Source organism: Phallusia mammillata, chromosome 1 (genome assembly GCF_965637545.1).
Source record: "Phallusia mammillata chromosome 1, kaPhaMamm4.hap1.1, whole genome shotgun sequence".
Lineage (NCBI taxonomy): Eukaryota > Metazoa > Chordata > Ascidiacea > Phlebobranchia > Ascidiidae > Phallusia > Phallusia mammillata.
This window is the reverse complement of record NC_137252.1, coordinates 17,160,261-17,176,332: the sequence shown is the minus strand read 5'-3', so window position 1 is coordinate 17,176,332 and position 16,072 is coordinate 17,160,261. Positions and strand designations below refer to the sequence as shown.

At 36.0% G+C, this 16,072-nt stretch overlaps 2 protein-coding genes and 1 long non-coding RNA gene across 4 annotated transcripts; 1 reads left to right on the top strand and 2 right to left on the bottom strand.

Moving 5' to 3' along the window:
* Positions 1-650: 650 nt before the first annotated feature.
* On the bottom strand, positions 651-1,455 carry LOC145209598 (uncharacterized). Its single transcript, XR_013855127.1, has 2 exons — positions 1,301-1,455; positions 651-832 (listed from the first exon to the last, which is right to left on the bottom strand). It is a non-coding gene; the product is annotated as an uncharacterized LOC145209598 (long non-coding RNA).
* A 2,633-nt stretch (positions 1,456-4,088) lies between these two features.
* Positions 4,089-5,965, bottom strand: LOC145231172 (uncharacterized). Its single transcript, XM_080096326.1, has 3 exons — positions 5,745-5,965; positions 5,529-5,682; positions 4,089-4,303 (listed from the first exon to the last, which is right to left on the bottom strand). The coding sequence occupies exons 1-3, from the start codon at positions 5,948-5,950 to the stop codon at positions 4,208-4,210; spliced, it is 456 nt and encodes a 151-aa protein (XP_079952452.1). The 5' UTR covers positions 5,951-5,965; the 3' UTR covers positions 4,089-4,207.
* Positions 5,966-6,955: 990 nt separating this feature from the next.
* On the top strand, positions 6,956-15,111 carry LOC145231146 (GPN-loop GTPase 1-like). 2 transcript variants are annotated; one of them, XM_080096324.1, is made up of 9 exons: positions 6,956-7,134; positions 7,654-7,854; positions 9,148-9,264; positions 10,593-10,733; positions 10,977-11,123; positions 11,180-11,262; positions 12,890-12,978; positions 14,500-14,586; positions 14,894-15,111. In XM_080096324.1, exons 1-9 carry the CDS (start codon positions 7,027-7,029, stop codon positions 14,965-14,967), a joined length of 1,047 nt encoding a protein of 348 aa, XP_079952450.1. In that variant the 5' UTR covers positions 6,956-7,026; the 3' UTR covers positions 14,968-15,111. The 2 variants fall into 2 exon arrangements, with proteins under 2 accessions (XP_079952450.1, XP_079952451.1); XM_080096325.1 differs by lacking the exon at positions 9,148-9,264.
* The last annotated feature ends 961 nt before the right edge of the window (positions 15,112-16,072 follow it).

The window sequence follows — 16,072 nt, the reverse complement described above, 5'->3', positions numbered from 1 at the left end:
AACCCATTCGCAGGTGCAGCGACCACTAGTTTGTGCGCTATATCTATGCTGTCAATGTACGTAAAAATTTTTCGAAAAGGTGTATCTACAAATAACAATATTCAACACAGTATATCTGAAGGAATTTTTGTTCATACCCAATGCACCTTACAGACAAACCTCGCTTGTTGTTTATATGAGTGCTCGCAATTTGTATGTTTTGATTTTCAACATACGAATAATTAAAGCTTGTTGAGCCGGCCGAGCACATATAAAGCAGTTTGTAAAAAGCAAGACATTCGGAACAACGTTCCAAAGAAACTAAAAAATAATGGTTTGACTCATTAAAAATCATATCCGTTGTATGTTTGCATAGTGCATACGTACAAATTTGTACCAGAGGTTTCTTTAGAATGGAGAGGACCTCGCGCCCCTAAACATTTCAAGCCAATCATTTTTTTGGAGCTTTTTATGCAAACTAAGAATTAGTATTATGAAATGACAATGTGGTTTCCGTCACTGTTTAAAGTAAAAGGGATTTGTTGATGGGCGTTCGTTGTAAAGGTTTTGTTTGCAACCCTGACAAAACTGGATACAGGCTACCACTTTGGCGACACCCCGTGGTTTATTGGTGTATGGTTTATTTCGAAAGCCAGGTTGAAATTCTAAACAGTTGAAAAGTTCAATAAAGTATACTTAATAGCAAAGTTTTATAGACTATGCAAATTTTATGGAATCCAGTCTATGCAAAGCCTCCGTTGTCATCTGGTCGAAATTTCTTCCACTGGGATGCGCTCCAAAGTGCTGGACCAAAGGAGAATGTGCACATCACAGTAAATCCGATTGCCAAATCCTATTAATTTAACACAGTGTAAGTTTGAAATATTCCAAGCTACATTTTTTCACCTAAGAAACCGATTATTTGCAAGTATTAGCTTTCACCCCTTCTAGATGAACGGAAATTTATTTATTTTGCAACAATCGATTAAGTTTTATGAAAAACATTAGGTCATTAGACCGTCCCTTTTAGTCCTTTTAATTTTGAGACACATATTATAGATTTTGCCTTAACAGCATCATCAGTATCTGTAAACAAGCATAACAAGCTGTATCGGTAAAACGGTTCGCAAAAAGGTTCATTATAGTCTTTGTCCACCAAGCAACGAGAGCTGTGTCTTAAGTTAGAAGTGCCAGATTTGCTTAACAACTGTCTAAACTATGTTTAATCAGGTAAGATAAAATCAGGGATAGATGCACCTGCCGAATGAAAGTTACCTTTCCTAAAGTACGATCGAAATACAAAAATGAACATAACAATCACCATTGGTGTTGATGGGCTCTGAGGAGGGCGAATGTGTTGTCTTCCAACCTCAGGATGAGACAGTCTGGGCCATTCTGGACGGGTAACCTTAGTTCGTTTAGTCACGTGAGTTACCAGCGAAGAACGGACTAGTCTTTGGAATAACATTCTCAATGGCTATTCCTGGTTAAAAAAATATTGTTTTAGTCCAGCAGGATTAAATTTGCTCAATGGTTCAGCGTAAATACCAAAAACTTGCAGTCACAAATGTTTGCACCACAAGTTTTGCTGAACTGACTACCTGTTTCGCCATTTTATACATGTAGCTGTGCTCAACTATGTTCATGTCGTGTTTTTGACGATCATCTTTCAGCACATTAATGGAAAAAGCTACAACTCACAGGCCACCTTCAGTTCATCAAATTTTCATTTGCGCTGAAACTTAGAGCAGCTATTTTACTGATACAGCATTGATTTCTCCTTTTCACAATTAAATTATTACGAATCACACAGTCGCTGGTAAACTGCTTTAAACAACCCAACAAACTAAACCACTTTTACTCTGTAGCCATACTTGGTTCATATAACAACCAACTCTAAGCACACACATGAACGCCCATACAATGCAAAAATTCCCAGCTCAAAGAGGAACAATCAATCGATTGTTTATAAAGAACGTTGACTCTGGCGCTTCCTCCAGTCACGTACTCACTAGCAGTGAAGGTGACTGTGCTGGTGAAAAAAGGTTAATTTTGGCTGGCCTATGTGTTTTATTAGGGATCACGAATCACGGTGAAGTTGAACGCAAACAAGGAGCTTGTTTGAATTAATGGCGTTGGCTGTTGAACTACATTTGTTGCTTGACAATGCCGGACGTATGCTGCAAATAACAATTTTTTAGCCCAATCGTGAATGTTAAAAGCTTAATTTTCCAAGGGATGACGTGTACTGGATGAAGACGGCTAGTTCAAGTGTATGTTTAGGTAAGTTCATTTTTGCGGAGTATAACTGATATACGTTTGCAATATGTACGAAAACTATTTAACAGATGACAAGTAAACTGATTTAGCAAATTTTGAACGGTGCAAAAGTATCCGACCGATATATTGTGAAAATTTGTTTGACAATGCAAATACTGTACATTTATTTTTTCTCTGTAGCTTTTAATTGCGTACATTGGTGTAGACGAACTTTGGCAGATCTACGTTATCAAGACGTGCGTAAAATGCCCGTATAGCCTGGTCCGAACCCGAATCGTTTTTAAGAACCTATATTTGGCCCGAAAATTTGATTGACAGGCCTATTCCAGCAATTAGCGACTTAGCTAGGTAATTAAATTTTTGTTAAATTCCATACATAAGCCCGTTGGGTTAACCAATTTCAAGCCCGAAACCGACCCGACTTGCAACTCTGCTAAGTATGCAGTTTTGTAAAGTTTGGTTTCGAATCAATACAAAGCAGGAAGTCGAACCGGAACCCGAACCCGCAAACCGGTTTGAGCGGTTAATTTCATTAAACCCGAACCGAAACTGAACCGCCAATTACGATTTTCTAAAAACCCGAACCGGAGTTGAACCCCATATTCTGTTAGGCGTTGGACCCGAACCGGAACCGGAACCGAATCAGTAAAAAATGCAATATGTTTTGCATTTTGTGATTTTTTTTCAAAACAACGCACTGAAGAATACTCGAGATAACACTTATAGGGCGTGTCAAGAATAGCAGTGCACGGGCAAAATTATTTTGGAGTTTGGTAACGCCAGGCGGATGGTGGGTAGAATTAAATTGAAACGAATGAAAATTTAAACCGGTTTAAAAACCGCAAACCGGTTCGGACCGGATAATTTGCCCAAACGGAACAAAACCCGAACCCGAAAATATACATTTTTGAAAACCTGAACCGAACCCGAACCCTTAAAAACAAAACGAAGTGAACCAAAACCGAACCCATATGACAAGCGGTTCGACTCCCTGATACAAAGGGTGATACGCTGTTTTTCATTACTTAGCCTGATTAGACTCCTTACCAAACAAACATTGCTTTGCACAATGATTTTCATGCAATTAATTCAATTTGTCGCAGACCAAGCCGGTTTCAAACAAGCATTCTCGCGTCTTTAAGTGAGCTAACATTCAGGGGCATAAACTTGTTCACAATTTTAATGCGCTATTTAAGTTAAGGTTCGACTCCCTGATACAAAGGGTGATACGCTGTTTTTCATTACTTAGCCTGATTAGACTCCTTACCAAACAAACATTGCTTTGCACAATGATTTTCATGCAATTAATTCAATTTGTCGCAGACCAAGCCGGTTTCAAACAAGCATTCTCGCATCTTTAAGTGAGCTAACATTCAGGGGCATAAACTTGATCACAATTTTAATGCGCTATTTAAGTTAAGGTGATTCCAAACCATAGGAAAACACAAGGCTTTTCGCAGGCGCCGCGGATTTGCCTAATGAGCCGCTGACCGGTTTTGATAATTTCTGTAATAAAAGTTTGATGTGAAAATCATAAAACAGAAGGCTTCTGTCCATGTTTAACTAGAATGTTCCTGCTTTCAAAACTAAGGAGCACAGTTTAAACAGCTAGCTACATTTTTGGTGAAGAACAACGCCGGAGAATATAGCGTATCACTGGAATCTGTGCACTGTCAGGGCAAACGTTTTTCTGCATAATAATTTTCTACAGATACACTGGATGTCAACAATTGTCGCATTATTTACAAATAATATCACCAAAGGTGCTCCGGTGCTAAAAATCCTTGATAATATAATGGTGTTAGACATGTTTTTGTCTGGACACAACAGAACTTTTGAGTATATTTTATTCAAGTAAACACGACCAAAAGTTTTCCGGTCAATTTTTAATTTCAGCAAGTCAAAGCAAATCAAACAACTGGTTTTAAACAAAAGGTGTTCAATAAAGTTATTCTGCTGGCCTATATTTCTGCCAGGACTTGACCATGTACATTGCGGGTCCAAAAGTGAATGCTGTCATGGTGACAAAACCTATAAAGAAGTCCTGGAAGAAAATGGGAATAATTAGATTCATAACGTTAAAAATGAACAAAAATATTTGGAAAAATGTTGTGTTCTAGCTTTTTGGTTCAAATAAAACATTTAATTTTAAACATTCTAAACAAACATTCCAAACTTATCATACTATTGTTTTAAATTATATCTTTATATTTTAGGGTGAGCAAAGTAAAACTTAATACATTTTTATTGGCATTTCCAGTTTAACAGTAAATCTTACATTAATGAGGTTGTTACCTCACGTTTACACTTAGTATCAATTATTTTTGTTACACACTGTACTGCAACATGGTGATGTGCAAACATTCAAACCAGAATGGTTTTTAGCAGTCACAAAGACATCCAAGGAAATGGTCTATATTAGTGTAGTTTATAGATCTATGTGCATCAAATTGTGTTATTATAACTAATGTGTTTACACTATGTCTTAAGGTCAGTAAGGATAGTGTATTTGCAATTTATATTCACCAACAATGAAACATAACTTTCCTTATTGTTGACTAAGATACATTGCTCATAATCATCCTTTGTTTACATTTTTAATATGAGTAATATCAGAAAAATGTTTAAATTACAATATATATAGTTGTGAGCAATAGTACATCGAAAAAAAAACCTAAATAGTGTAAACTCACTAGTTATAATAACACAATTTGATGTACATTTGTGAAAGCATTGAGCCAATAAATGATGAACTCTATTTGGCTAGGTACACCTTTACGAAGCAATATAAAGGTGCACCAAGTGATATAAAAGTGCACCAAGTGATATAAGTGTACACAGTGATATAAAGGTGAACCAAGCGATATTAAGGTGCACCAAATGTTATAACGGTGCACCAAGTGGTGATAATAATGCACTAAGTGATCCTGTATATTTTTGATGCACTTGTATTGACACTGCTGTACAAACTGATTTTGTGACTCTGTGGTGTTTTTGATTTTCCTCAAGTAACTCTTTATTAAACAATTATTGCCATCTCTAGTAAATTTGCACTTTTTACACCAGGCCCTCTTAATTGTGTTTTTGAATGTTTTTATTCTACTAGGAACAGATAAATGTAATTTCATAAAATAATATGTTATGTATTCCAGAAGGCTTTGTAATTAACCATATATGTGTAATAAAGGCGCAATATGAGCAAAAAATAGTGAATTACTATACCATTCAAACCCACAAAAATAACAAAAACGTTGCACTTTACAACATACCGTAGGACTGAATGGTTGTGCAGCATCTCTGGAATGAAGCACACCAGTTCTAAATCTTGGGCCATCTGGACGAGTTACTTTTGTCCTTTTTGGAACGTACGAGATAGCTAGTCGGGTAAATTGCCTCAACATTGTAAACAGAACGCCAATTGTACTAAACCACAAAGCATGATTAAGTATGTTAGGACAAAAAAGTCGCTTAATAGCAAAACTTACCACAACGACAAGAAAGGTTTTTGTTTGAAAACTGAAAAGTTTCGACCTTCAAGTCTTGCCGATACTTGACTCTTTTCAGCACTTTGGGTCAATGTCTGCAAATCCGTAATTTTCGCTGTAACGAATAACACATAGATACAAAACATTTGATAATGTCGTAAAACTGTCGTAAACAGCTTGCATTTATTGTCCACATTTGATTCCATAATATATTAAAAGGTGGGAAATTTATAGCATAATAAACAAATGTCTCCAAAGGAACAAACGAGCATTCGTGTACGAATTTTGTAAGTGTAGGCTACACTGTTTGGGACTGACTGCGAAGTCGCTGAATTTATCACAAAAAATTACTGAGAAATGTTTTGTCATGATAATTTTCATACAGCTTACCACAGATTTGTATACCTTGCAATTTTTATAGCTTGTAACTGTAACAGGACCCATCAGAGCGTGAAATCTTAAACCAAATTCGGAAAGCACTGTTTTGTTGACAGTTCGGAAGTTCGGAACACGTGTGTTTACCCGCAGTTGTGTTGTGCAATCTAAATTTTTAGGTGATGGCAGCGACTTGTAAACTTTTGTCAGCATTGTTTTCATAACTTTAGATATAAAATTTAGCGTTTGTATATGTTTAGGTAGGGTTTTTAAGTCTTTAGCACACATCCAGTTTAGCTCTTATTTGCATTCTTACTAAAAACTTATGTTCAAACCACATTGGATTTTATGGCACATTTCGTCGAGATCTCGGGTGTGCACGAAGAATTTTCAGGTGTGCAAGTGTGCGCGAAGAAATTTTAAGGTGTGCACGAACCAGTTAGGTGTGCACCTCGACAAAAAAAGCTAACCGATTTACAAATATTTAACAAAATCTCAAAATAACCGTCAAATGCAATTGCGCCACTGCGGTTAACTAATGTAAAACGAAAATTTCGAAGGGAAATTTTTTTCTTAAAGGGAACAAACACACCAGGTGTTGCAACCTAAAAAATGTCTCAAGTGTGCAATCAAACTTGAAAAAAATAGTCTTGGGTGTGCACTGCCATACTATCCATACTGGTGTTCAAACCTAAATTTGGTTTTAATGTATGCTTTCTGTGCAACATCACTTTTTTGTGGTCAATGTAAATATGTTTTCTGGAGATTGGCTTAGTACTTGTGATTTATTTGCGGTTGCAACTATGAATAATGTTTACATTACATATACGTATATGCACATATACATCTTGTTCTAGAAATTGAAACTAGCATATATATAACACAATAATATTGAAGCCTGCAAATAATGGGGGAATCTTCAACAGCATCTGATGGAGAGCCCATCCAGCATGGCCAACCCACTGTGCTAATTGTGTTGGGTATGGCAGGATCTGGAAAAACCACTCTAGTCCAGGTAAACTTTGCAAACGACCATATGTTGGGAGTGGCATGTTGTTGATAGTAATACCAACTGTTTATTTTAGACAAAACAAAAAAATGTATGACATAATATCATATTGATTTAAGAACAGTTCGAGGTGTGTCTACTTTCTGGGATACTAGCTAAAAAAAATTCTTATTTTTGGTGCTTAATTATTTCATGTGTTGGACTGAAATTATTTTATTTCACTACAGACCACATATTTGCAATATTGTTTAGTGACAACAAGTCTAAATTTAAAAAAAAATCGTTTTTTTAGTACCTCTAGGTAGCGCATTTTCGCAAAAAATAATTTACGATCTCTGTAAAATTATGCACTCACTTTGTCATTTAAATAACAAATCACTGTACTGTGGAAACTGCTAGAACAATAATTTAAAAAAAATTTAAAAAATGTAATTTTGCCAGGAAACCCTTGTACAGTTGGAAGTAAAGTTTATGTCCAAACAATACGACCAAGACTGTTAGCTTTTTTTGATGCATTATATATAGAGATTGACTGCTCACCTTCATTCCAAACAACTTCCACCCTATGTCATTAATCTTGATCCAGCAGTGAGTGAACTTCCTTTTCCTGTCAATATTGACATTCAAGACACAGTAAATTACAAAGAAGTGATGAAACAGTATGGTTTGGGTCCGAATGGTGGAATCATGACATCGCTGAATTTATTTGCCACCAAATTTGACCAGGTATGTGTATTTTAAATGTCAAAAAAGTGTAAGATAGCACGAAATATTTTTTAACTATTGGTTTAATATCCTACTTTGCTTGTTTATTTTGTCTGCAAAATGTGTCATTGCTGGAATGGAACTGTTATCAATTAAAGGTTTTTAAAATTTGTAAATACTATGAGATATGAGATGTATCATTACTATTTACTAAAAAATGATTTCAGACATCTGGTTGTTCTCAAGACCAGGGGTCCGCAAATACCTTTTGGTGCGACCCTAAAAAAATTGCTCTAAATTATCGCGACCCAAGCATTTTGTTAGCATGTAAGTTTGAGGAAAATACTAAGCAACTAGATATCAATACTAAGACTGCTATTATGCTTTTGTCAGTTGCTATTTTCTTGCACAAAATAAAGCGAAACTCAGCACATAAAACAGTAGGTAAACGAACGTATTTATTCAGCAAAATGGTAACGGAAAAGCATGACTACTTGCGCAGGTACGCTTAACTTATTGCATTGTGATATAGACTGTATGTAACAGTTACGTAGTCATATGTAACAATGCAATAATAATTAGGTTGAAAAAGCTGAAAGTTCATGAATACTATAGATGCGATGCTTATATTCATGGAAAATTTAAAATATTTTGCGACCCAGACCCACTATTTGCGGACCCCTGCTCTAGACAAGCTTATTTTCCCATTTCGACTGTCCGTTTTCAGATAACCTACTTGCTTAAATAAACTGTGGTCTACTTGTAACATCATAGTTGCTCAGCTATTTCATCTTAATCATCTTGGGGATGTAATTGCAAACTGTATTTTTTTGTTAATTGGTACAAAAGGTTAGAAACATGTGTAACATTGCTTTGGAAAATTGTCCATGATTTAATTATTAAAGTAGACTTTGCAGGTTTATAATACTACACACAAAAATATTTGATTATATATTTAAAATTGGGTAGAAAACACTTGTCCACAATTTGGTAATATTTATGCTACCTAGAGGAACTTGATCATTCAACTCCAAGTTTCAAAATATAACCTTAAACCTCATTTTGGATTTATTACTACATGACATTGCAACAAACTACTTTACGTGCTGGTTTAATGTGAGCATTAAGCAAAGCATTATTCATTCGAACCCAGACATTGTTCCAAACACATGTAACAAACTTTTTCAGTTTCTTGTTTTAACCATAAAGTTAAATACAAACATCATTTCTCATGAATAAAGATGTGCCAAAAATGCACATTTAGTTACATTTTGCGCAGTATCAATGTATTAGTTTGGTTTTTCCAACTTTTAGGTTATGAATCTTCTTCAAAAGAGGTCTGCTGAGGTCAAGAATATTGTGATTGACACACCGGGACAGATTGAAGTATTTACATGGTCAGCTTCTGGTGCAATTATAACTGAATCTCTGGTACTTCCATGTTTTTGTGAAATGTGTTGAAATAAGTAATCTTTAATTTACTTGTAAAGCTTCCATTATTGTACTGTATAGTTTAGCATAGGTACGAAATAAGTTTCTTGCTGATCAAGATTGCTGCTACGCATTACAACCGGCCTATGGTTGCAATATATTAGCGATATTCATTATTTGTCCAATTTGAAAGTTTAGCTCACATGTGGTTTATTTTTCTAATGTTATTCTATTTGTGATCTGAATTTTTTGAAGGCATACAATGTAGATGCTAAACTTTGTCTGAACAAGAACAAACTTTACCCTGTTGTAAACATGCCATTTTGTTTATCTATACCCGTGTTGGAAACGAAAGCCCCAAGAGTTACTAAGTTGATCTCAAATGCAAGCCCCTCAAAATTGATCAAATGAACAAACAAACTGCTATTTAAGCAAATTTCAATCCCACTAAAATTCTGTGCAGTTGATCTACATCAGGGTTATTCAACGGGGGCGATATCGCCCCCCAGGGGCCGATTTTGTCTACCGAGGGGGCGATGTTGACAATTTTGGAAGTTGGGGGGCGATTTGACTTCAAAAGGGGGCGATTTCAACATTACTGATATTATAAATATGTACAAGAACTGTGAGACTTAGCTAACTTTAATTTACAAGAAGATATAATTCGTCTTGCAAACAAACACCAGGGACGAGGGACGCATCAGCATAAACATGCTGCTAACTGAATACTTTGTGTTTACTGGGGATTGTTTGTACTTTTTGATCTCGAAAGCAAGGTTGGGCATTCAATTAGCCACAGGGGACACTTTATTGAGGCTATGTGTGGTGACTGGTGAGAGGCCATACTTTTTAAATACAACGGTAACAAGCTTTACCTCACACTTGTTTCGCTTTTATAGATCTACACAAGCACTTCCCAAACATTTAAGATTTCTCATTTAGGATTCTCTTCTACTGAGTAATGCCCCATTGTTTTCAACAAAGGGAGGCAATTGTTTGCGCATAATCGTAATATTGTTTTGTCTATGATTGAACAGATTTTTCTTAGATGCGTTTAAAGAATTGCGTGAAATATAGTTGGCGTGCTGTAGTACCAATTAAATTATTTGTTAACTGAAACTTTGACTAAAGCTTTCGTGTTGCTAGGCGAAGCTAACCGCCCGCATCTGCTCAAAAACTTTTATACAAATAACAATCTCATAGGGGGTCAATTTTGAGCCGGTGCCTTGGAAAGGGGGCGATTGCACCAAAGAGGTTGAAGACCCCTGATCTACATGATTGCAGCCCAACGAATTAATAATTCTCAAACACAGTGTATTTCGTTTCAGGCATCCACCTTTCCAACAGTTGTCATTTATGTGATGGACACAGCAAGAAGCACCAACCCTGTCACATTTATGTCAAACATGCTTTATGCCTGTAGCATCTTGTACAAGACCAAATTGCCCTTTATTGTGGTTATGAACAAAGTAAGTATGTCTATGGCTTACACCAGGAGTGCAAAAGCAGAGCCAAAAATTGCACAGTTTTATAGTGGATAGTGCTGAGTTGAATACAGAAGTTACCCCACAAAATGTTTCATTTGAAAAATATGCACAAACAGTGAATAAATATAGGTATGAATGTATCCATTTCAAACATTCATTGATGTGTGTGAATTGATAAAATGGCAAGGTATATTTATTAGTTTAACAATTGTTTTGGTTATTTAGACTGACATTGTAGATCACAGTTTTGCAGTGGAATGGACTACTGATTTTACAGCATTTCAGGATGCATTAAATGCTGACACCAGCTACATGTCAAACCTTTCCCGATCAATGAGTCTTGTACTGGATGAATTTTACAATACCCTAAAGGTTTTTACCAAAATTTGAATTTGTTTAAGTGTACATTAAAATTTTCCATATTGCAGCTGGTCGGGTTCTCAGCTGTTACTGGCGCAGGGACTGATGATCTTTTAAAGGCAGTTGAAGAGGCACACGAAGAATATGTTAAGTAAGATATTTGTCTGCATTGCATTCAAAGTGTATCTTGTAAATTTTTTGAGTTTTTACAAAAAAGTTAATTATGGGTCCCCTTCCCTGAAGGGGACACATATTGATTTTACTCAAATTGTTTTTGTTTTTTTCTTTTGTTTTCTTCCTTTTTTTTCTTCCCAAAGTTTGTCCGACTCGCTTTTCCATCAAATGTTTAATGGATTTGGCTAAAATTTACACAGATGGTAGATATAGTTATGTAGATGTGCATCCCACTTTGTTTTTGTTGATAACCCCAGTATTTACCCCGCTAGCCCCCTAAAATGGGTGTTTTTACCCAAAGTTTGTCCGACTCGCTTTTCCATCAAATGTTTGATGGATTTGGCTGAAATTTACACAGATGGTAGATATATTCATGTAGATGTGCATCCCACTTTGTTTTTGTTGATAACCCCAGCATTTACCCGGCTAGCCCCCTAAAATGGGTGAGTTTTTAAACAGTGTCAGAATTGGCTGAAATTTGGATTTCTTGTATAGTATGCCATTTATAGGTGTCGATTGTTGTGTTCAACCCTGTAGTCCTAACATTTACCCCACAAGCCCCTAAAGTGTAAAACATATTTGTATGTTACTGGGCACCACAAACGAAAGATTTCTGTTGCTCAATAGTGTTACAAGGGCAACCAGTTGTATGTTGCTCGTTGGTGGGTTGCTTGATGGACGTTTTTGCGCCATGGCAGTTAGAGGCTTGTTAACAGCCCTATGACGTCAGAAACATTAACGGTTGTTGCTTAAAACACCTATAGTGGTCGAAATATTAAACATTGGCGGATTGGGCTGAAATTTTGCAGTACTACAATGATTGAGTCATTGTGGTTTTTATATATTTTTTAGTTTGTGTGTCGAATCCAATTAGTTACCCTACTAGCCCCCTAAAATGGGTCAGTTTTTTAAAACGTTAAATAGGACATACTTCAAACAATATCTGGGCTGAATCTAATTTTATAGTTTGTATTCTACATAGTATTATCATTTAAGCCCAGTGCCGATCACTGTGTTTTACCTTACAACACCCGACTTTCTCATGGTTATCTCTTGAATTGCATTATTTTCAACTTTGCTTGTGTGGGGACCCATGAGTTTTTGCCTGCAGGAACGACTAAGGGTATAAAAGACGATGGCTAATATGGGACCCAATACAAAATAAGCATAGGAAATATATTAATGTTTTAAAATAGGTTATAGTGTAAATGCAACAGCAAAATGTGCTAAGCCACCCTTCTAGTTGTTTTTCAAATTGGTTGCTATTGATATGGAAATATTTGTATTAAAGCTATTAAAGAAATTATTAATTTTGACTTGTCTAAGACACAAAGTTTTTGCACAGAAATAGGTCTTACACATTAACCTAACAACATAATCTGCTAATGATGCTACCCGAACCTGTGGTTGTTGTAAAACTAAGGAGAAATGTATTTTCTAAGATGTTGTCTTTCCAAATAATCAAAAATCTTAAAAATGAACAGGTCAACCTTGTATAAATATAACATATATACATACTTACAGTCCGCACTATTAGTAAAAAAATTAAACTTTTATAATGGCAAACTGATAATATGTACTAATGTAACATATCAATTTGAAAGGGAGTACAAACCAGAATATGACAAGTTACGTGAAAGGCGCATAAAAGAAATGAAGAAGAAAGAGCAAGGAAAACTACCCACTAATGCAGGTAAAGTGGCATTAATTAAAAAAGATAATGGAAATTGGATCCCAGCGTCATATAAACTCTGAAGTGGTTCTTAACCTTTTTATAACGGCCGTACCCCTACGATATTCTTCAGCCTTTGGTCGAACCCAAAAGTTACATCCTAGGTTTTTAACCCATTTTCTTTGGTGGGTCATAATTAGTTTTTGTTCAAACGTAGTGGCAACATTTACTGTTTTTCATTTTGTTAAATTCTGACATAATAATACAAGCAACTTGTTTCAGGATAATTCCGGGAATTTTTAGTTTTTACAAAAATGAAGCATTGTATTTTTAGCATCAGTACACAGACATGAAAAAGATGAAGTATATAATAAGTTTTTGCTGCCAACAAAATTTCGTTGTTTTTCTGCTTACGAACAACGCGCACAGTGCTCTTTGTTACGTAAAAAAAAGAAAATAAAACCTTAGTGCAGGGGTGCACAACGTTTTTGCTAGGACGGCCGCATCGCAGATTCTTATTTCACCAACGGCCGCCATGTACCTGCTTTTTTGTTTTGAAATACTTGGTTTATATCATATATATACCATCTAATAGCGCCCCCAAAGCCCAGATTAATGTCTAGCTTGGTGCACAGATTAAGCTGCACAGCGGGGATATCAGATTAGGTGTTTATGATGTCATAATCTATATTGCGATGCTTGTGGTGCCTGTTTTATTCGCATTGTTTGCACACAATAGGGAAAAGTGTGACGCATATGGTTATTAGGCGGGTAATATTATTTTTAGTACCACAACGTCACGGCCGCCTGAACATATATTTTAACAAACATGTTCATAATCGCACAAACTCGTCTCTGCGGCCGCATGGGGCCGTACGGCCGCAGGTTGTGTACCCCTGCCTTTGGCAAATAGAAATGCCTTTTTTAGCGACTATAGACCCTAAAGTTTGATGAAAACGAGTATTTGTATTATACTTCGAAAAGACCTTCGTCGAACCCCTGGGGTTCGATCGAACCCCGGTTAAGAACCACTGCTCTGAAGGATGTACAATTTGTATATGGCAGGGGTGGCCAAACTGCGGCTCCCGAGCCGCATGCGGCTCTTTGAGCCTTTGATTGCGGCTCTTTAATGTTGCATGCATTTCCCCAACTTGCCGAATTGTTTAACCCGATGATAAAACAATGCATTCTATTTGCATTCATTGATAGTGGAGGTAAACCTGTGTGTCTTGTTTGTCAAGCTTCGCTCAATCATTACAAAACTAGTAACTTTAAAGGTCATTACGAATCTAAACACAATTTCCATTACATCAGCCTAATTTCAAACAACTTGCAGCCCAGGTAAAGACTCACATTATCACCACATAACAATAATCATTATTTGATAGCCTACTCTTCATTGTGAGTGAATAAATTCGTTTTCGATTTTTTGCGTTGCGGCTCTTTTAGAACTAAGTTTTGTGATCTGCGGCTCGAGCATGAAGCGGGTCTGGCCACCCCTGGTATATAGGATCACTACATGTATTGTTTTGATATATTTAGAACTGGTTGCAGAGCCAGGTATTGTAGTGACCCGTGGCATTGATGGAGCTGGTGAAGATACTTCAGACAGCTCTGATGCTGATGCAGGTTGGATTAAAGCATTTAGTTGAATAATATGGTGTAAAACTAAGCTGAAACAATCTATTTGTGTTTGTTTTAATCCAAATAAAATAATACTGCAACAGATGACTGACCAAATATGAACTGAGTGCAGTCTACTTTTTGTTGTTTTGAACTTATGGTTTGATATCTACTTGAGGTTGAAATGTTATAAGTGACACTTAATTGACTTCATTGCACTGTTACACAACCAATAGTCCGTGTTACAACCAATCCACCCTATAACAATTTTAAACAAAAAGAAAAACAATGTTATACTTGTGTTTTCTAACAGATAACGAGGATGCTGAAGAAGATTCTTTCATGAGGTTTTTAGATGCAAAAAAAGCTTCCGCACCAAAGACGTGAAACGGGAGCTGTACAGGAGACAGTATGATCCATGACATGATTGCACCACCAAGTGGTAATGAAGAAATGGCAAGATGCTGAGAATGGTTACAACGATGTCTGTAACAGCGTGACAATAAAATATGTTTGTTTGATACTTCAAAACTGTTGTTAGCTGTTTAACTGAGAAACACAGAACTTAGGTCGAAGAAACAAAGCTCGGCATATTTTTTATCTTTTGTGAATGTCAAAAACTTTGTTTCTATATGTCTAATAACGTAAATGTGTTTAGTTGTACGGTCTTAGCAGGAACAGAAGTAAGATATGCTTGATTTTAACCTTGTTTGCACGCTTTGATGCAAACCACTGGAAATGCGTGGTTGCACAGCAAAGATCCTCTTTTGTTGGTTGCATAGCGTTTCGTTTAATAACAAACTAGGATAGGCAGTGTGTTGGAGCGTTCAGTCACGGAACAGTGCTCTTGTGTTTCAAAAACATTCCAAACCTTTAACTTGAGCCTATCACCTATATTTTAAAGCACAGTATTGTTGTTATTGGTTTTTTTTAAATCCTATTGCCTTCACAGCAACCATGCGGCACTTGAGATGCTAATATCATTCTAAACTATATGGTACTTTTATTGCTGAAACCATTTGTACTTTTCACTTTCATGTAAGTTATTATACATTTCACAAATGCGATAAAAGTTTGTTTGCATAGAAATATCATCCTTTTTACAGTGGAATGCTGTTTAGTTAAAATCTAATACTCGTAATTGAAACTTAAAGCTCGAATCACCCAGTCCGTTGCTTGGTGAGTGAAGACTAAAAATCCTTATAGCAATAGATGTAAGTTCCGACAAATCACTTAGTCGTTCACCCTTTGGTTTTAAAGATATATATATTTCGCTATTACAGCATCGTCAGTATCTTATTCAAAAATTCTATTTGAATAAGATACTGACGATGCTGTAATAGCGAAATATATATATCTTTAAAACCAAAGGGTGAACGACTAAGTGATTTGTCGGAACTTACATCTAGTTAAAATGTAATGAGTAATAGAATGTACAAATTGATCTTTCAAGCTTGAAGTTGTGGTGGTCAGTTTAGAGGCACTGATCGTT